Genomic DNA, 22,031 nt, shown 5'->3' on the forward strand with positions numbered 1-22,031 from the left:
TCACATTTCTTTATAGGACACTCCCCTTACCACTCAGAGATCTCTCTCTCTTTCTCTGTGTGTGTGTGTGTGTGTGTGTGTGTAAGTAATAGTGAATTCTGCATCTAAGCCAGCTTGCTTATTACACCCCCTTCTCATCATGAAGATTTCAGTGGCACGTAGTCCAAGTAGAAGTCTCTTTCTTCTGGTCACCAGAAGGACATAACCTGGAACAATCACCTTGCAATCATGAGTGCTGATCTCTAGAGGAAAACACAGATACTTGTTCGCAACGATATTATTGGAACATCCAAACCCAGCTGAAATTTAAGTCAGGTTGCCTCTGGGCTATTTTAAAATGCTTGAGTGAATCTATATTTATTTCTTAAAACAGGCTGGATAGTGGCCTAGGAGATGAGACAGTGGATAAAGCAAGCATTGGATTCCCAAGCATGAGGTCCCAAGTTTGGTCCTCAGCGTCATTATGTGCCAGAGTGATGCTCTGGTTCTATCTTACTCTTCCTTCTCCTGTTTCTCATAAATAATTACTTTTTTAAAAAGATAGTTTGTGTATGTTTTACTGTTTTTGAAGGACAGAGACAGAGCTTAGTGCACTGCCTAGAGACTTTTAAGCAGAGCCAAGAACTGAACCCAGAGCATCATGGATTGAAGGTGTGTTCTTTCCTGTTGAGTCACCTCCCTTATACTAGATAATGGTTCTGATCTCTTGTAATAATCCCAACAGATAAATGCCTCAGCTTTTCAAAGAATGTGGCATTGCTTTTCTGGTGTAGAAAATCAGCTTCAAAAAGATAGGGTCCTTCTTTAGGACCCCCCCCAAATTAATAGTAAAAATAGCCAGCATAATAGTCACCATTAACCATAAAACACTTATTAAGTACACACTAACAGATAGGACCTGCACTTAGAAACATTTCAGGTGCATTCTGCTCAGAAGATGCTATTTCCAGGTTGCAAAGTGTTTAGTGGTTGAGATGCATATAAGAGATAGACCTTTTGTTTGAAGTGATGTAAAGATGATGTAACTATAGCAACATGAGCTAAAAACCCTAGTTGCTAGGAAAGAAAGAGGAGGTGGTTTGACTTGGGGAGGGGACACCTCTATGCTACTTTCAGATCTTGCCCTGAATGCAATGGGTATCCTGTCCATACCACACTTCCTGGATGCAAAGCATGAGTGTTGGCTTTGTTTTTTCCTTTGCTAACCTTATGCACAAGAACTCAACTTCTAGTACACATTTAGGGTGGGAGTGGTGGGAGACATTTAAACAACAAAAGCAAACACTGGAAGCTTTGTTTTGTTTCTTAAACCCAATGTGATATGGAGCAGTGGCTTTTCCACAGAAAGGACTTATGCAAAGGATGATTCCTGATGAGATGTATATGATATTATAAATTATAATAGATTTGACACTGTTGAAATTTGATTAACCATACTGAATTTATCAAGACAGAATCTCTAATGCACAAAATAAATTAATAGGGAACCCAACAGAACATGGTATGCTGAAAATAGTATATGGATCTTTAACTCAGTTACGACATAATAACAATGTGTGTGTGTGTTTGTGTGTACATATACACATTCATTTTTGGTGCAAGGTATAGACATAATTTGTACCAATCTCATGAAAATTGTTTAAGTCAAAATGAAAAACGTACTACATTTTCTAATGGATGCAACAGAAATTAATGACATAAAAATAAGCTCTCTTCTCCCTTTCCTACTTTATTTTTCTAACACTGGATATATTATCTACTCATCATTTTATTTTCTGTCTCTGTACTAAATTGTAAGAGTTATGAAGGAAAGGCCTCTGTTTGATTCTATGCTTAGTACCCAGAATTTGACATGTAGTAGGCTCCCAATAAATACTAAATTAACTGAAAACAAGCATATATTTAACCAGTATGAAAACTGGTTTTTACAAAGTCACTTCACATGCTGATCCTATAATATAATATGCTAAAAACTTAGTAAGGTCCTTACTGGACACCTGACTATTATCAATGTCTTGGGGGTTTCCTAACCACTTAGACCAATTTTGGACAACATCACTGTTTCAACTCATTGTGGATATCTTTGGATGACTTCATCCCCAGAACTGTGTTCACAGGTTGTGGATGTGACACTGCCACAAGGAGGGAGTTGGGAACAGTTCATTCCAGTGACTCCCGGAATTGCTGTGTATGCTGCTCTAGCTTTTTGGCCTCAGCCTGGAGGTGCCCCAGGGCTTCAGGGCTTGGGTACTTAAGCACTGCATGCTTGGTGGCCAGAGCGAGGTTCTTGAGCAGACTGCACAGGTGGTTGCTGCCATAGAGGATCTCATTGCGTGCATCCTTCTCCTGGGTTTCCTTGCACAGGCTGTCCACCAGCTTCTGTCCCACCATGATGATCAGCTTGCTCTGTGTGATGAAGCTCTCTGGTGGCTGGCTGGCACTGAGGCTGATGTGAAATGCGCTGATGGCTTTGAAGAGCGCTCCAAAGTAGAGACGGCAGTGTTCTGAAAGATGGATTCTCTTCTCAGGATTCTGCTGGCTCAAAGGTCGGGCATTGGAAGAGCTAGGATTCTAGAGATGGGGAAAACATTAGGTAAGAGGGAGATTCTATCAATAGGCCAGTGGGCCTGACCTTTCCTGTTTTTGTTAATTTGCTAGGCCTTCTTATAGGGAAAAGTGAGTATGGAAAGCCAAACATTGCAACATTTGCCTAACAAAATTATGTTACAGCTATCAAAGCATGGTTTCAGATAAGTTGCATATGCAACCAAACATATATCATTAAAGTCATTCTATCTTCTCAGCATACTATTATAAACCCATTCTAAAAAAAAAAAAAAAAACATTGACAATGATTAAGTTAATAAGTGCAAGAAAACTATGTGTGTGATTTCATGACTCTAAAGTGATTTTTCATTTAGAGAGAGAGAGAAAGAGAGAGATGCCACAGCACCAGAGCTTCCCTAGTTCCATGACACCTCCCTGTGGTGCTAGAGCTTAGACCTGGACTGTGCACATGGTAAGACACTTGCCCTACCTGGTAAGCTACTTTTTCAGCCTCTACTCGATTGTAAAAAAACTTTGTGAAATAATTTTTAAACATTTATTTAGGAGAGGAGGAGGAAGGGAGTGCCAAAGCAATATTCTAGCAATACTAGGGGTTAAATTAAGGGCATCATGCATGCAAGTTAGACACTCTACCTCCTGGGAAACTTAAAAGACTGCTTGAATCTTCCCTAATTCCAGTATCAGAGATAGACCTGAATCCCAGTAATTTCCAGGGGAAATCCAAATATACTAATCCCTCTACCTTACTATTAAAATTTTTATTTGCTGAAATAAGTGTCAGCTAGAATTTTACTTTGATTATTTTAACTTTTTGGAATATGGAAACCATGTTCCCCAGGTCTATGCATTATTAAAAAATTCTCAGCATTTAACTTAATGATGATCACTTCAGACAAGTCTGAAAGCCTTTGGTTATGTTAAAGTTGAGAAAGGGGAGTTTCTTGACTTCAGGGGCTACCTAATTAGCAGAACAAAGAGCTGGAGTTCTACATCAAGTCAGCTGGGTCACTCAAAAACAATATGAAAGAATTAGGAGGTTGGGTCTTTGAGAGGGTATTTATTGGGTGGGGTTTTGAGGGCCTAGAATGAATGATGGGATTAGTGTCCTTATAAGAGCTGGCAAGGCAGCAGAGAAAAACTAGCACTTCCCAGCTCTTATAAGGACACTACTACAAAGATATTGTCTGGTGGACCTTGAAGGGATTATGCTAAGCAAAATGAGTCAGGAGGAGAATGGCAAATACCATGTGAGATCCTCATAATATTGACAGATATAGAAACAGCAAATGAACAAGCAAAACCAAACTCTTAGAAGACAGATTGGAGTTAAGCAGAAAGGAAGTGGGGGTGGAATGGGATGGGGGTGGAGAGTCTTGAAATGGACAAAGAAGGTCAACTGTTCATGGAACAACTTCACAGAGAGGCAAAGTGAAACAGGCAGGACTTGGTCTCCAGCTTTGCCCCCTTGCCAGCTCTATGGCCTGATACATCTTAACCTCTTTAAGCCTGTGTTTCCATTTGTAAAATAAATATAATAATAGCAGCGGTCAGCTGGAGCTATTGAAAGTATTAGGTAGACCATGTCGGATGTGCAAAGCATATATTCATCCCGTGTGCACTAACCTTTTTGTATGTGAGCAAATCTTTTTTTTTTTTTTTTCTGATTTATTCACTGGTCTTTCCCCCAGGGCCTTTAAAGGCCTTGGCCTATTACTGATGGTCAGTAAGTAAGTAGAATAGATAGTAGAAAAGCAACAAATCTAATCTAGGTTTTTTAAAGCAATTTTTATTTATTTAAGTTAAAAATCCCTTGAGGCAACCTAGGGTCATGATAAATGGAAACTAGACTTTTGGTGGTAATCATGATATAGAGTACACAGATACCCAACAATAATGTTGGACATCAGGAACTTATAAAATGCTATAAATTAATGTTACCCAAGTAAAAAAAAAAGATTATCCTAAAACAAAAATGACATGCAAGAAATTAGCTATCTGCAGCTAGAAAGAGAGTTCTCACTGGAACCCAAGCATGCCAGTGGCCTGATCACAGACTTCTGCCCTCCAGAGCTGTGAGAAATAAATGTCTGTAATTTATGGACCATGCAGTCTATATACATTGTGCTAGCACCCCAAAGAACCAGAGTACCGTCAAAGAGTGTTTTTCAGGAGGGAGCTGTGTTCTCAGAGAGTTATCTAATTCAGGGGGGCTGTCAGACAAACAGGAGGACTATGTATTTTAGAGAAGCTTATTCATTATTAGAATTTTAAGTATGGAACTGGGAACAGTGATTATCTTCCTAGCATGGTGAAGGAAAGGGAGGTAGAGGCAGGAATCTAGCTCAGTGGTAGAGCACATGTTTTTTGTTTTGTTTTGTTTGATTGATTTTAGATAGATACAGAGGCAAAGAGAGAGGGTTAAAGAGACCACAACACTTAAGCTTCCTTCAATGCAGTGGAGGCTGGGCTTGAACCTAGGTCATGTACACGGTAAAGCAGTACACCATGTAAATGAGCTATTTCACAGGCCCTAGAGCATATGCTTTCTTTGCATGAGCTTCTGAGTTGATCCTCAGCATCAAAAGCAAACAAACCAAGCAAAGTAAAGGAGAGATTGGGTGTCAGTTATTCTAGGAATCAGAGAACAATGCAGGAGAGACTAGGATGAGAAGTTGACATTGTAATCTTGATCGCTTTTCTTGAAAGCAGAAAATGGAGGTAAAGGAAAAATGTACTGATTCTTATCCTGAGCGCTGGAACTGTGTGGAGATACTTTTGGTGGTCAGCATCATTGGGAACTTGTTAATAAGAAAAATTGAGGACTCTACCTCAGACCTACTGATTCAGAAACTCTTGGAGTAGAACCCAGTCATCTGGGGTTAACAGAATCTCCAGGACACTATGATACACTCAAGTTTCGGAACTACCAGTCTAAGGCAGGCTTCACATTGAACAAAATATCTGAACTTTCAGCTGTCTGATAGACTTATGATTCAGGAATGGGGCTTGAGGGTTTTTCATCCTGGTTTGATTCTGAGAAGGTAAATAATCTTGTCCAAGTCACTAGCATTAAAAACATTTCCTCTTTCTCCTCCTCACAGTCAGGGGAGTTAAACTAGTTTATTGTTTCCCAACCTTCATTTAATCAAAGGTGAACTTTTTGCCTCCCTCTTAATCCTTGTGTGCTTAACCAAGACTTTTAAGTGAATTCATGGTTTCTACTTAAATTAAAGTAAACCTTTTAAAACTGGTAAATGGAAAACTACAGTAACTTGCCATCAATGGAAGGCAACCAAATCACAATGATAACATCTTGATTTAAAAAAAAAAAAAAAAAAGAGGAAGAACATCAAATGTTAATGAGGTGCTAAAGATACATACATGCCCCAAATAAAAATAGCTTTTGTCATTGCAATCAGAAGTATCAAGAGATAATGTCAAAGGGACTATATGAGTCTGGGCCATATTCAGTGCCATTTCAGTTTTACTCAAGACAAAATTGCAGAGCACCTAGAACTACTTTATTAATGACTAGTAGATAGTGGCCCACATCCTGGAGCTCCCTGGACTTTTTTGTGTTCAGGGTTCCTTCTACCATAATACAGGGGGGGATGGAATCCCCAAACCCATATCTCTTCCCAAGTGGGTCATGGCTATTATGTCTAATTAGTCATACCAAGAAGCACCTCTAGAGATAAAGCACATTATTCAAAAGTATTAGAGAGTGAGCACTGTTACTTACCTGTGTTGCTAAGGCTTTGTTTTCATCCAGTTTTTGTTCCAAGATAGGTTTTTGTTTCTCTTCTAGGTTAGGTAAGTTCTGAAAAGATAAAACCCCTCTAATTACCAATCTGAATGATATTATATAATATTAATATAATATATCATTATATAATATATATAATTGTGTATAATATATTCATATTATATATAATTTATATAATATAAAATATTAACTATTATATAACTATTAACATATTAACTATTATATAACTATATATTAACTATTGTTGTTTAAGTTCACTTTATAATTGGACATTCCTTTTTGTATTTTTTGTTGCCTACAGATGTGGGGTTTTTTTTGTCATTTTTTCCAGTTAAGGAAATAGCACCTCTTTGACATTTGATGTTCTTTCTCTGTGTGTGTGTGTGTGTGTGTGTGTGTGCACGTGCGTATATCTTCTACCACTTAATGATGTTTGGGTCAATGACAGATCACATATACACTGGTGATCCCTAAATATAGCCTGTGTGTAGGAGGCTACATCATCAATGTCTGTATAATTATTCTCTATGACATTTTAACATTGACAAAAATTGTCTAAAGGTACATTTCTCAAAGTATAGCTCAATCATAAAGAACATATGACTATATACATACATGCATTTTTAAAATTGGGTAAGAAAAACGCCCACATCTCTAGCTTCTCTGGGATGTGTTAAAACACTTACACAATCAGACATTTCATCAGATACCAAGACCAAAGTCAGCCAAGTTATTTTCTTGACACAGTCCCCAGTTTGTGATCATTGTACCATTAAGGTTATACGCTTCTAGTGTATAAACTCACAGTAAAAGATTTCTAAGAATATACAATGAGGCTGGCAAAATAGTTGTGATATCTTTCTCTGTCTCTCCATCTATGCCTCTTTCTTTCTTCCTGAAAAATTCAGCCCAGAGCAGTGAAGATGACAAAAAAAAAAAAAAAGTTAGCTAGTCTGGAAACTGATAAGACCATGCACAATTTAGAAGTGTTTATGCTTCCTCTTCATTTCTAAGAAACACACTGATAATGATTACATCTATATGTTTCAAAAATACCAGAAAACTTGATGGTGAGATTTTAAAAAAAATGTTCAAAGAACTGATTACAAATGATTTTAAAGCTTAGTATCAGAAATAAACGTCAAATGCTCTAGGTTTCTGGAAGTCACCTTATCTACTTTAATATTAAATACATCTTAGAAATAATTTATCTAGAATTATTATTATTACTAGAGCACTACTCAGCTCTGGCTTATGGTGATGTGGGGTATTGAACCTGGGACCTTGCAGCCTCAGACATGACACTGCATGACTATTATGTTATCTTCCCATCTCCAAGAATTTTTCTTTCCATACTTTAATTTCTAGAAAATAAAAACAATGTCTTCTCAAAGCCTTTACAGCTACTGAAAGGTTTTCTTCATTTAGCATATTGACCACTGCTCAGCTAATAGTTGAAAATCCCTTTATATGGTATCACAGGAAACTGGTACTCACCTGCTCACAGACAGTGTTTGTCCTAGTTTTCTTTAATAACTCAAGGGAGTGTTTGTGTTCCCTTTGCCTATTAAAAGAAGCACGACTTTGATGTGGGTCCGTTTCCTTTTGGGAAAGCTGGGCACATTTTTCAAGCTTAAATTCTTCATTTGGGGCCAATTGTACATTCTCTTCCCTTTCACAATTCTGCTTAAAAAGCAGTCTTCCATTGGCAATGACTATGGAAGCAAACCTTTTGATGTCTTCTGGAACCATTCGTGCTACCATAACAAATCTCTCAAGGTCATCTGGGCTATTTTGGGCTGTATTAGTCACAAGGACTTCCAGGGACCAGTTTAAACTCTCCAGCCTTTCTTTTGTTTCAAGCAGAATCTGGTAGGAGTTGGAGATAGTCTGTAATTGGTCCTTAATTTTGACCTGAAGTTTACTGTCAGCAATGTTACAAGCTCGTCTACATACTACTCTGGCAAAATCCAGAAATTCTCTCAAAGATTCTTCAATGTGGTCAACAGCCCTGTGGATTGCATCAATGTTGGCCTCCAAATAGTCTCGGAACCTCCATTTCCTACTTACAAAGAGCATCAGGTCTGCAACAGAGCCAGCCACATGGTGCTGCAAAGCTGTCACCATTTCTTTGGCCAAGTCCAGATCCAAGGAGAGTTCTTTTGATGATTCCTCTGAAAAGGAGCTGGATGAAGAGTCAGTGGACATAGAGGAGCAAGAAGAAATGACACTGGAAACAGACAGAGCATCCAAGTCAGAAGATAGTGATGCTGCCTGTTTGGAGAACCATGAGGAACTGGGGTCCATGGAATTCTCTAATGCCCTGGTTGTTTTCCCCAGCTCTTTCCTGGGTTGAGGGACACCTGTCATTGCTTTGGGGATGTCATAAATGTTTGGTCTGGTGTTCTGCTGTTCTACTCGGGGAACTAGAAAGCTTGAAGGAACCTTGTAACTGAAACCTTCATCCAGAGGAAAAGTGGCCCTGGGTGTTGGAAAATCATATGAAGGAATTTCTGGCAGGCTGAGCTTTTTATGCATGGGCATATTTTTAGGTAGATGTGGAGTATGAGATCCAACCCAGCTGTTGGGAGCACTGTGGGAAGCAGGGGTGTGTCTGGGGAGAACACAAGGTCGAGTTTGTTCCATTAAGTTGTTTCGAATAGTGGCTTTTTCAGAAGACACTGGAGTGTTGTAAGTCCATTCTGATTTCTGAGGGTTTGGTAGTGTGTTGTAGCCACCTCTTCTGGGAGCAGCCATTGATGTTAGGGGAACACTGATCTCCTGTGAAGAACATATAAAGTCACCCAATGTAGTAGCAGTAAAAATAGCGTATGAGTCACTAGTTTGACAAATGAACATTATACTGAGGATCAGCATTGGACACTATGCTTATAGATCTGATGATCACTCCCTGCTTGAGTGTCTTTATTTGCTCCTCACTGCTGTTATCAAGAATCTTTATGGTCTGGATTCATCCTCATTTTGAGTCTCCTTTCTCACCACTTCCACCATACTTGTAGGTTCAACCACCTAGACTGTTACTCTTTCCCTGACCTCAGAAAGTGTATTTATGTCATTATATTTAATTATATCCAGACTGGACCCTTTTCTCTAAATACTTTCAATGTTCTTTCCCCCCCCCCCCCATTTAAAAGCTCCTATACAGCAGCCTAGGAGTTGACTCAATGGCTAGGCCCTTCAGCCTAAAAGCACTAGGTCCCGAGTTTGATCCCTGGCAACACATTCACCAGAGTAATGCTCAGGTTTTCCCTCTCCCCACCCCAACCCTGCTATCTCTCTTTCCTGGGTCTGATTATCCCCTTTTATTTCTCATGAATTAATAAATAAATCTTTAAAAAGTAAAAATAAAAACTCTTATGCATCCCTTCTGACCCCACTGAGAAGCTACCTCTTTGGTAAAGCCTTTCTGAGTAAACTTAGATATTTTTGTTTGTATGTATGTGATAGACTACAAAGAACAATGTGAATTATAGATTTCAAATCAAGGCATTCCTCTATTTACAAATTAAAGACTATATTAGGGGGCCAGGTGATGGCATACCTGGTTGGATACATTTTATAATGTGCAAGGACTCAGGTTCAAGTCCCCACTCCTCACCTCCTGGGGGGAAAGCTTTGCAAATGGTGAAGCTGTGATGCAGGTGTGTCTCTGTCTCTCTTCCTTACTGTCTTTTCCATCTTTTTTGATTTCTTTCTGTTTCTATCAAATAAATAAATAAAAATATTTAATAAAAATAAAGACTATATTAACAGCACCTTTTGTAGATGTATAATAGGGCACATTTATCCAAAGCTAATAAATGCTAACACCTAGTGAAATCTTTTCCATTTTCAAGGATTATCTCAATTAATACTCAAAATATATCTGTAATAAGGAACTGAGGCAGGTGGGTGGGGAGAGGGTTCATCAGATAACGTACATGTTGTATTCTGCTTAAAGTTCTGAGTTGGATGTCCAACACTACATGAGAGCACCATGCATAGGACCAGGGGTAGAGGTAATTCCACGAATGGTGGAAAAGTCTTTTGTATCTCTCTATCTCTCCCTCTTTTTAAAAAAAATATTTATTTTTCCTTTTTCTTCCCTTGTTGTTTTTCATTGTTGTAGTTCTCTCCCTCTTTTTTCACTTCTCTGTCCCAAAAATTATAGACTAAAACTTAGGCTGAGAAGTGGTTCCATGGTATTATATATGTGTGAAGTCCTACACACATATAAGATGAACACAGTTCATCCCCTGGTACTGCAGAGAAAAAGGAAGGAATAAAGGATGGGCAGAAGGAAGGAAAGAAGGAAGGAAGAGGGGAAAGAAGGGAATAAGAAACTGTGGCATGGAGTAGTTAAAGGGCTTATCTGAACTGCATAGCTAGTCCTGCTCTGGACACTGCTGCACTAAGGTAGGAAAGTATACCTTAAATGAAATTAGATCCGCAACAAAGGGCTGCATTCTTTATTTTGACCAAGTTCAGAAACTTTCCCAGGGAATTTTCAGGCTTCCACAGCACCTCTTCATACTTACACTTGCTGGGAAAGTTGGTGGACCAAGTTTTGCCTTTTGGGGGCTGGGAGGAATGTCATATAACCACTGCTTTGGTGGTTCCTGGGAAAAGACAACAGAAGAGGACAACTTAGATTCTTCCTGATGACTACATATACAACTTCTCCCCATTCCAGTGTTGTTGTTTTTTTCCCAAATGAAAGCAAAAAATCATTAAATGCGTAGAACATTCAGTCACGTTCTTATGATAGATGTTCATATGATGCAATGGGTTTATTTTCAAAACAGTAGACTTGACTTTAAAATTTGTCATCTTAACTGAAAATGGGAGGCAAATTATACAAAGAATTCACTGTGGTTGTCTGAATTAAAACTGCTGTTCATGGTGTATTGCACCAAAGTAAAAGACTCAGGGCTTAAGGAGGGAGTGTTCAGGTCCTGGATCATGATGGCAGAGGAGGACCTAGTGGGGGTTGAAAATTTATGTGGAAAATTGGGAAAAGTTACATATGTACAAATTATTGTATTTTGCTATCAACTGTAAACCATTAATCTCCCAATAAAGAAAAAAAAAAAAACACCTATTGTTCAGGGGCTGGGGAAGATTTAGCATAATGGTTGTGCAAATGACTTTCATGCCTGAGGCTCAGAGCTTGCAGGTCCAATCCCCAGCAACATAAGCCAGAGTTTAGCAGTGTTCTGGTACCAACAAACTGCTGTCCATTAAGTCAGTCCTAATATTGAATTAGAGAAGAAAGAGTAAGAGTGGAAATTTAACATGTCTTCTGCCTTTCTTGTTTATTTGTTTTACAGTAGACATTTTCCTGGGCTTGTTATTCAGATAGTCATCTTATTTTTTTAAATATTTATTCATTTATTTATTTATTTTCCCTTTTGTTGCCTTTGTTTTATTGTTGTAGTTATTATTGATGTCATTGTTGTTGGATAGGACAGAGAGAAATGGAGAGAGGAGGGGAAGACAGAGAGGGGGAGAGAAAGACAGACACCTGCAGACCCGCTTCACCACCTGTGAAGTAGGTGGGGAGCCGGGGAGCATGGCGCTACCGCCCGACTCCCCAGATAGTCATCTTACACAACTATTTTATTTATTTACTTTAAGTCATTTTGAAATTTGTGATTAATAGTGGTTTACAAGATTACAGGGTACAGCTCCACACCACACGCACCAACAAAGTTCTGTGACCCTACCCTCCCAAAGATAACTGCCATAGTTCTCAGAAAATCTTAGATTTTGTTTACTTCTGGTTTCTTTTCTTCAACTATTTCTTGAGTGTCTGCTAGGTACTAGACACCAACACAGACAACATATATACACCCATGCATGAGAAAAGGACATGCATAGTTCCTGTGCAGATGTTATGCCTATTTGTATAGTAATTAGAAAATACATAGAAGAGATGAAAATAGACTTTATGTCTCCAAAGTGAGGGAAGGGCATAGAAATAGGTTCTGTAAATAAAAATAAAATAATGTAATTTGGAGGTGGTTTTTGTTGTTGTTGTTGTTGTCATCTGTTTTATTCCCAGAGAGTGAAGAGAGTTGGTCTTTTACTGCCATCTCCTCGGAGGGGGTGGTGCTTTCTTTCCCTCCAGCACAGTTGCAGGTGATGCAATGATACGATCAGTGACTAAAGTTATACCATCTGAGCTTGAAATCACAGTATAAAAGGTATTGACTGGTTTGAGAAATGATAAGGGTGAAAATGGTTAAGGGTAGATCCTGCTGAGGATGGTCCATGCTTAGGGCTGGGGCCAGGATGAGCCAAGTGAAGCACTCATCTTATACACTCATCATGTGATACCATTTGTTAGGATTTTTTGGTGCCCCATAATTGCTATTAGTCCAAATCAAATCACATTTTAACGTAATATTGCAAAAATTATGATTAGTATTGGGGAAAAAAACTGTGATAAACATAAGGGCAACACTTTAAATCAGACAGGATCTTACAGGGATAAAGCAAGTGTCTTTATTTAAAACTTTTGTTTCTGGGGGCCAGGTGGTGGCACACTTGGTTAAGTGCACATAGTACTAAGTACAAGGACCTAGGTTCTAGGCCCCCACCCTCCCCACCTGTAGCAGGGACGCTTCACAAGAGGTGAAGCAGGTTCGTAGGTATCTTTCTCTCTCCCTCTTTATCTTCTCTTCTTTCTCAAATTCTTTCTGTCCTATTGAATAAAATGGAGAAAGAAAAAATAAAATGGCTTCCAGGAGCAGTGGATTCCTAGTATGGCACTGAGCCCCAGCAACTAGAGGCAAACAAACAAAAAAAACACCAAACTTCTTGTTCCCAATGAGATGACCTCATTATCCTGACCTAGACTTGCCTGGGTTATGCTCCTGAGTCTCTTATGGCAAAGAGAGCACATGAGTTTTCCTTGGGTCAGATGTAGATCTCATGGGGTAAGACTGGAAGATGGTATAGTGAGAGATTCTCAAGAGAAGACTGCAGGTAGTCTGTGTGCTTCACAGCTTAGAGGAACCTTTAGTTAACAGTCCCAGGAGAGGCATGTGCCCATCTCAGGGACTCAAATGTAAGAGGTGCACATAAAAAGATGAATGCCAGCAGCAGATGGTATTGTAGGTATAGCCTAGAAAAGGCCAGCTCTCGGAACTACTTCCACAGCACAACACTGACTCCCAGCTGAAAGAACCTGGCAAGCAAGGCCTTTCTTCCACCCTCTCTCCTGCCTGTCTTTTCTCAGCCCTGCTGTGTATAACCTGAGACCACCCAGAGAGCAGGAGAGGAATGGAAACAGAGGAGGGAGAGAGAGAGAGTGGTGCAGGCGTCGCCATGTGGGCTGCTTGACATGGTACCAGCTTCACAGGAAATTCTGCACAGCTGGACTCTCCAGGCCAAACTGAAACCATCTTGCCTTTTGTCATGTATAGGGATTGGGATTAAACTCTGTGTGGTCTTAATAATATTTACCTATGGCCAGGCTCAGAGCCTGACCAATAACAAAAGTAATGACAAAACCTGTATTGCACTTTAAGGTTGATCATAATGGAACAAGCAATACCAATACTGCAGAATTTTTCAGGAGGCTCCAGTAGGAATAATCGTTTTCCCCTTTATCTACACCACTTCCTTTAGTATTCCCCCTAAAATATAAAGAAAGATTGGTGTTTCCTACAGTGTAGGGGCCACCTTACATAGCATAATTAATAAATGGAAAGTTATGGTACCTGCCTAGATACAATGGGCCTTTTAATCTACCACCCAACCACTATGTTCCCACTATGTTCCTTATGCAAGAATAGTACACAAGAACCTAGGTCACATAGTGAGCATACACAGAAGATGGATTCCAGTTAGAGAGCTTAACTTTATGGAGAGGATGGCCAGGTTAGCACTAGCTTGGTGCCTTCTCAATAAGGAATGAAACAAAACTCCTTGATCAAGCAATGGAACAGATTTTATGAAAAATGGGCTATTAAATTTGTTTAAGGCCCCTAGAAACATAACAAGCTTGAACTTTCTATGAACCATGGCTTCTGATGCATAGGGGAAAGAGAATGGCATAAACATATAGGTAGAATATTAATTGTAATCAATAGGACATTTGCCTAGCACACAGGTACAGGAATAATAAAAGACATAGAAATTGTGATATGATCTCTAGGAAGAAAAGTGCCTCTGGAATGTGAATGTTCCACAAAGCAGGAGGTGTTCCCTATCTGTGCTGTTCTTACTAGGTGATTTTTGTTTTAATAATCAAAGCCTTGGTGATTTATGTATTAGTGACCAAAGCCTTGCTGGTTTTTGTATTAAGAATTAAAGCTTGCATTTGGTGATTTTTGTTTTAATGATCTAAGCCTTATGAGACTATAAAAATAAAGTTCTGCTTAAGTATGACATAAATGTCTGCTTGAGCTTGATTCGGCATCAACTCACTCGTCTCTCATTCTTCCTCATTCCATGCTGACTCCCCTCCTCTTTCAGGTTACCCTAATAACCTGCTGGGGCTGCCCCTCCCCCCCCTCCCCCCGCAAGAGTGAGAAAGAGAAAGAGAGAGGAAGTACACTGACAGAACCAACTAAGCCCTCAGGAGCCCAGACTCCACAAGCAAATTGAGGGTCAGAGCTTTTACTTTTTTATTTTTTTAAACACCATAGCACTGTCCACCACTTGAGAAGCTTTCCTTCTGCATGGTGTTTTTCTAATGTTAATTTTTAATTTTTATTTACTTATTATTAGATAGAGACAGAGAGAAAATGAGACACAAGAAGAAACAGAGAGGGAAAAAGACAGAGATACCTGCAGCTTCACCACCTATGAAGCTTTCCCCCTACAGGTGAGGACTATGGGCTTGAACCTGGGTCCCCTGTGCTTTCATTTTTAAGTGAAGTAGAAAGTCATTATTGTCCGAATAGTGCTGAGAACCCCAGACTCTGGATGCAGATATCTGGGGGGTGCATTTCACAGAATGAGGCTTACCTTCAGGGCTGAGGTCCCTCGGCTCTGGATGGGCACATCATAGACCTGCGGAGGCAGGGTTGGCAATGAGGCTTGAGCAGATTTAGGAAATGTCACAATGACCTTGGGGAGAGAAAAAAGAGGCAAAGAAAGGTGACATTACTGCTGAACCTATGTATCTAATTCAAAGTTATCCTTCAATCAACCAAAGTAGCTCAGACACTGGATATCCCGGCACCCCCATCCTTGTCTCTGAGTCTGGGAAGAGAAGGACACTGCTGGGACAATTCCCTGGTGACCCATGACTGTCTCATGTGGGAAGTAGGACAGATAGAAATGCAGGTTTTGGGCCCTGTGTTAGTTGTAATGAATCTCTGAGTCCTGATGAGTCTGAGAATCTGCAGTCTCAACAAATTCCTTAATAATTCTAAAGTAAGGCTAATTCCCATTCAGGGATGCAACCATGAATAAGGCAGGTGGTGGTGTACCTAGTTGAGCACACACATTATAGTGTGCAAGAACCTGGGTTCAAGCCCCCAGGCTCCCCCTGCAGGGCAGAAACTTCATGAACAATGAAGCAGTGGTGCAGGCCTCTCTCTCTCTCTTTCTCTCCCTTCCCTCCCAATTTTTCTGTCTCTATCTGAAACAAATAAATAAAAAATAAAATCATCAAAAATAAGACAGAAAAGGGACTCTAAGGGTGTAAATTGGGGAAGGAAATAAGATGGAAGGACAGAAGCTCCGTTGAGGCACCCCTCAATGTTACTGTTCCTAAGGAGAGTGGTCTGGGCCCACTTATCAGTCCTGGATAATACTGAAATACACACTGCCCTGCTTTGCACAGTCTCTTAAGATAGGGCTTCAACTATATGCCACCCAAACCCTGCTTTCTTCCATCCTCAAGATTGTGCTAACTAACCTTCTGTTTATAAGATGTCCACAGTTCCTTATGATCTCTCCTACCACCAATTCCCTGCAGAGAATCCATAAATCTGACTTGTCCTGCTGGTCTTGGGTGGATGGGTGTAGATAAACTGGCCATTGCACTTGCATTAAACCCAACCTATTAAAAGGGGCCACACACCATCCAGCTATGCCCCCAGCCACTAACCATCACCACCACTCTTCCTTTCTCCCTCCACTCACTTATTCAATCACACTAAATTCTCTCCATAACAAAGCTTTTCTCTTCTTTTGTTTTCTTTTTCTCTTTCTTTATTTTTTTTTGCCTCCAGGGTTATCAATGGGGCTCAATGCTTGCATTACTAAACCACTGTTCCTGGAGGCCATTTTCCCCATTTTTGTTGCCTTTGTTGCCCTTGTTGTTGTTATTGCTATCATTGTTGTTGGATAGGACAGAGAGAAGTTGAGAGAGGAGGGAAAGACAGACAGCTGCAAGCCTGGTTTAACACTTGTGACCCCACAACAAAACATATATATATATATAATTTATGTATTCCCCTTTGTTGCCCTTGTTGTTTTATTGTTGTAGTTATTATTATTGTTGTTATTGATGTCATCGTTGTTGGATAGGATAGAGAGAAATGGAGAGAGGAGGAGATGACAGAGTGGGGAGAGAAAGACACCTGCAGACCTGCTTCACTGCTTGTGAAGCGATTCCCCTGCAGGTGGGGAGCCTGGGGCTCAATGGTCCTTGTGCTTTGCACCACGTGTGCTTAACCCGCTGTGCTACTGCCCTACTCCCAACAAAACTTTTCTTAACCTGTTCTATGACCTGCTACTCCCCCAAGGCCCCTCCTTCTATTTGTTAGCTGACTTTGTGGGTCACACGTGCCAACCAGACTCTCCTACGAAAAAAGCAAAGGGACTTTTTGAGTGTGGGATTTCAGATGGAGGGAAGCTCAATGTTTCTTGGAACGTGTGGGTTCAAGATGGCAATCAATTAAGGAACATGTTTGAGAAACATGGTTTCAAAAGATTTAGGGGAGCAGAAGCAAACTCAAGTTTAGTTACTAGTGGGCTCAAGAGAAATTTTATCAGGAAATCTGACCCTATTCACTTGAAATATAAAGTATTCCATTCTCTGAATTTAAATTGAAAGCAAATATATTTTTGTGTGGTGATTTTTTTGTTTGTTTAGAGTCCAGCCTGCAGATCATATTAAGGAAGTTGGACTGAAAGTAAAACAAAGCTCAAGTTGGTGGTTACCCTGGGGGAAGTGGCTGGGAGAATTTGGGGGTGCAAGTTTTGTTCTGTTTCTTGATCTGAACTCTAATGATTAAACTTGAGTCTTATGCTCTGTTGGTTCAACTTCAATAGAAAGTGAATTGCAAAGAACAGATTGTCAGGACTAGCAAAATATCTCACTTGGTTAGTGCACTGCTCTGCCATGTATGCAACCAGGTTTGAGTCTGGCCCCCACTGTTTTGAAGGGAGTTTGGTGCTGTGATATCTCTCTCTCAAAATAAATAAATAAATAAATAACTGAAGATCAAGACTGTGTTAAGAGCTCTGTGTTGTCAGTTTAAGGGTGAAAACATAACACAACAAGGAAACATTCACCAGCTGTGTGACCCTGGATTAGTCTTTTGACCATCCTAAGAATTAATTTCCTTATTTGTTAAATAAAAAGTTGTAATTTGAAGGTTATTTTTATCTATCTAGATGTCTAATTCTGAAATGTATACTCATCTTTTAGGACAACTTGAGAAAAGTCATGTGTTTCCACCACTGTCTTGGTCTTCTATTTTTGCCCAATATTAATTTAGAAATAGTCAACCCATGTATAAAAAGGAGTCTAGCTTGCCCAGGCCAGGTAGGCCAGTATACTGCCCATTGGAACACATCTTAGAGCTAGTATTTGACTCAGCTGATGCTGTCAGTGTGTGCTGCTCTCCAGCATTCATTTCCTGAGCTGTCTCAGACCAAGGATCAACCTTGAAATTACACGTCTGCCTTTTCTCTGCATCAGATGATTTTATTTATTTATTTCCAGTTTTTGTAATCTCCAGGGCTTTACTCCAGACTAACTTTGAGAGAGAGAAAGGATGGGGTGGGGGAGAATTGCAGCACTGCAGATTCTTTCAGTGTAGTAGAGGTTGGACTCAAACCTGGGTTGTACCTGTGGCAAAGCAGTGCACTAACCAAGTGTTCTTTTTTTTAAAAAAAAATATTTTATTTATTAGAAAGATAGGAGGAAAGAGAGAAAGAATCAGACATCACTCTGGTACATGTGCTGCCGGGGATTGAACTCAGGACCTCATGCTTGAGAGTCCAATGCTTTATCCACTGCGCCACCTCCCAGACCACACAAGTGTTCTATTTTGTCAGCCCAGATCAGAAAATTCTTAATGGATTATTGTCTCTGATTGCTTCTAGCAGCTGCCTTCTTGTAGAAGAGGAAGAAACAAAATTACATAGAATCCAAAAAGCACAAATTGAGGTATCCTTAGAAATGATGGGGTCCAACCCTCTTACGATAGAGAACAACAAATATCAATGCAGAGGAATCTGGTGCTTTTCATTGCCCAGTCTTTCCCTGGCTGCCTGAGAAGCTTAGTGAGTCAGGAATTCTGATTTCTAAATCACAGATGTTATTACTTGCTTTAAGAGACACGCTCTCCCCAATACAGAGAAGGCATTAAAGGAAAGTTTAGATAGGACAGCCATGGAAGAAACGTACGCAGGAATAAAAGGCTAGGAGAGAAAGTTCCACAAATATTTAATTGGGACTATCTCAAAAATCCTATCTGAATGAAAAGAGCCCCTGGTTTCTGAATTCTGCTTTGGCATATGTGGTTTCTGTCAATGGTGCAAGAGAGGGTGTAGATTGTTGCCATGCTTCATGTTAAAGACAAACCTTATAGTTAATGGCTTGTTTTCCTGCAATGCATGGAGACAACAAATTTAGCACTCCTTGTACATTGGTGTCGGTCTAGAAGCTTTTGGTGAAGTAGATGATTATACCACCTTATGTTACATCTGGCCTCTCCATTCATACAACTGTTACTGAGCTAGCTGTGTCTAGGAGGTTTTCACTGAGCTGGGTGTTAGGACCCCTGGTAAACAGTGGATGTTTCCCTTTGTATGGTGGGGAATGGAATAACCTTTGATTTTGTTTGTTTGTTTGTTTGTTTTTGCTTCTTTGGTGACTATGAAAAAAAACTTAAATTAGCTTTAGCAAGTACCATTTATTGTTGTTGTTGGAGGAGCTCTTCCCTCACCTTGCTTTCCCCCCTCCCCAAAGACCCTGTGCTGAGTCAGTTGCTCAGACAGCAGCTGAGCATGCTGAGCCCAGATTAAGACCAGTTATTTCAGAAAAGTGACTTTGGATCCATGTCCTGGGCAGCTGCCTTAGGCCCCACCACTTCCTCCTAGTGTTAGAAACCAAGCAGCTGTGCTATATCAACTGTACAGTCCCTTGTCTGGCAGCCCAGTGAGTTAAAACATCTGAAGTATCTATCAGTAAAACCTTTCAAGGGATCAACACCATTTCAGCTGAGGAAAGTGTTGGGAGTTGGTGGGGATGAGGCCTGTGGGGAAAGTGATGTACCAGGAGGCCTAGCACCTATTCAAGGGAATAGTCTTTCCTGGTCTCACACCTAACCAGGACCTCTGAGTAGAGTAGTGGCCAGGTGGACGGTGTCACTTGAGTTAAGAGCAAAGTGTGTGCTTGGCAGGAAATGCTGCCCAGTGATAGAAAACCATGTAAGGCTGTTCTGCATTCTCAGTACTTCATGAAGGTCAGGGCTGGGGGTTTGGGGGGGGTAATACACTTCTTATTATTCTTTTCCTTATCTTTTTCCTTATGTATTTATTTATGTATATGTTTTTGTTTTTAATCAGGACACTGCTCAACTCTGATATATGGTGGTGCTGGGGATTGAACCTGGGACCTTGGAGCTTTAGGCAGGAAAATCTTTTGCATAACCACTATGCTATCTACATAGTCCTTATTTATTTTATTTATTTATTTATTTATTTATTTATTTATTTACTTATGGCTGTTGTATGCTTTACATTGGGTTCTAGTTCTCCCCCACCAAGAGAATTAGATCAGTCCAGTTAAATTTCGAGGGCCTGCTTGGCCCCACCCCTAGGAAACCCGCCAGAGTTCCAGAGTGCCAGAGTTTCAGAGGGTTCCCCAGTACGAGAGTTCCAGAGTGCCAGAGTTTCAGAGGGTTCCCCAGTACGAGAGTTCCAGAGTGCCAGAGTTGGAGGGTTCCTGAGTTCCTGAGTTCGAGAGTTTGAGAGTTATAGAGTAAGAGAGAGTTCCACAGTGGAAGAGTTTCAGAGGGTTCCCCAGTACGAGAGTTCCAGAGTGCCAGAGTTGGAGGGTTCCTGAGTTCCTGAGTTCGAGAGTTTGAGAGTTACAGAGTAAAAGAGAGTTCCACAGTGGAAGAGTTTCAGAGGGTTCCCCAGTACGAGAGTTCCCGAGTTACAGAGTAAGAGGGAGTGTTTGTGCCGCCACAAAGAGACAGCAGAGTTCTGTTTGGTGATTAGTTTGTCTTAGTTTGTGAATCGTTGTTCCTGAATAAAGAAATACAGCTGCCCTGCCCAGCTGTTGTCTCCACGTCTCTGTTACCCGCCGTGAAGCTAGCCCGGCCAGCCATAGCCCGCCGAATTTTAACAACATATGGCATATGGTGGTGCTAGGGATCAAACCTGAATACCAAGACTTATAAGTTTGTTGCTAAACTGCTGAGCTATTGCCTCATCTCAATTCCTTTTCTTCTTCCAAAAAAGTTCTTGGACCAGAGAATAGAACAATAACTTGCATGACTGAGGCTCTAAAGGCCACAGGTTCAACCTTCAAATCACCTTATGTCAGAATTGAACGGCATTCTGGTTTAAAAACAACTACCCCCCTGCATTGGAGGAAGCTTTGGTGCTGTGGTTTCTCCCACCCCCACGCTCTATCCTCTATGTCTCTCTTTCTCTATCTGAAAAAAATCAGTCCAGAGCATTGAAGTCCCAGAGATTACAAAAATTCAAATTAAAAATTTAAACAAAACAACAGCAGGAAAACGAACACAAAGTTCTCATTTTATGTATTTAGCAAGTGCTTTTTTTGTTTTGTAACAATTACTAGCTTTTTAACTGATGATGCAGTACACCCTCTATAACATAGAAATAAGTTTCCTGGTCTCTTTATTCATCAGATTTTTACTGACTACCCCTCTCCCTCCCATGCCAGGCAGAGTTCTTGGTGGTGGGGATGTAGGAGTGAATAAGATTCAGGTTCCTGCATAAAGTCTCTTTCAACTTTACTTGTTAAGAGTAAATTCTGATGGTGTATGTTCTGTTTAATGTATGAGCATGCATACATAACAGAAAATTTGTTGTTTCTCTGTTTGTTTTTGTGTCAAAGATTGAACCCAGGGTCTCATACATGCAAATCATATACTCTATCAATGAGCCACATCCCTCACCCAGACTTTTTTTTTTTTTGGCTTTTGGTTATTTGATTGGCTTTTATTTAAATGACTTTCTCCTCCTTCTGAATATCTTCAATAACTACTTTTTTTTTTGCACAACTGCATGATAGTTCATTCTAAGGATAAGTCAAAGTTTATGTAAGCAATTTGTCCATTAAGAAACAGGCAACTTTGATTTCTCCCTAGATCTAATAGCAAATTCCATCCTGATGATAGCCTACTCATTCATATTTGTAAATGTACATCTTGTGTATTTCTACAGCAATTTTATGGTTGAAAGGCATATATATTTAAAGTCTGATAAATACTTTTTTGACTTTTAATCCCTGAAAATTCAACAA

General features: G+C 40.0%; 1 protein-coding gene across 1 annotated transcript in view; it reads right to left on the reverse strand.

The window, feature by feature from the left end:
* Positions 1-1,431: 1,431 nt before the first annotated feature.
* CASS4 (Cas scaffold protein family member 4) overlaps positions 1,432-22,031 on the reverse strand; it is a 58,857-nt gene continuing 38,257 nt past the window's right edge. The window contains exons 3-7 of the mRNA XM_060184969.1: positions 15,314-15,415; positions 10,873-10,953; positions 7,832-9,115; positions 6,311-6,388; positions 1,432-2,571 (exon numbers count right to left, since the gene is read on the reverse strand). Coding sequence (XP_060040952.1) covers positions 2,161-2,571; positions 6,311-6,388; positions 7,832-9,115; positions 10,873-10,953; positions 15,314-15,415 — 1,956 coding nt within the window. The 3' untranslated portion in view covers positions 1,432-2,160. The remainder of the gene's footprint in view (positions 2,572-6,310; positions 6,389-7,831; positions 9,116-10,872; positions 10,954-15,313; positions 15,416-22,031) is intronic.

This window comes from Erinaceus europaeus, chromosome 1 (genome assembly GCF_950295315.1).
Source record: "Erinaceus europaeus chromosome 1, mEriEur2.1, whole genome shotgun sequence".
In the NCBI taxonomy this organism is placed as follows: Eukaryota; Metazoa; Chordata; class Mammalia; order Eulipotyphla; family Erinaceidae; genus Erinaceus; species Erinaceus europaeus.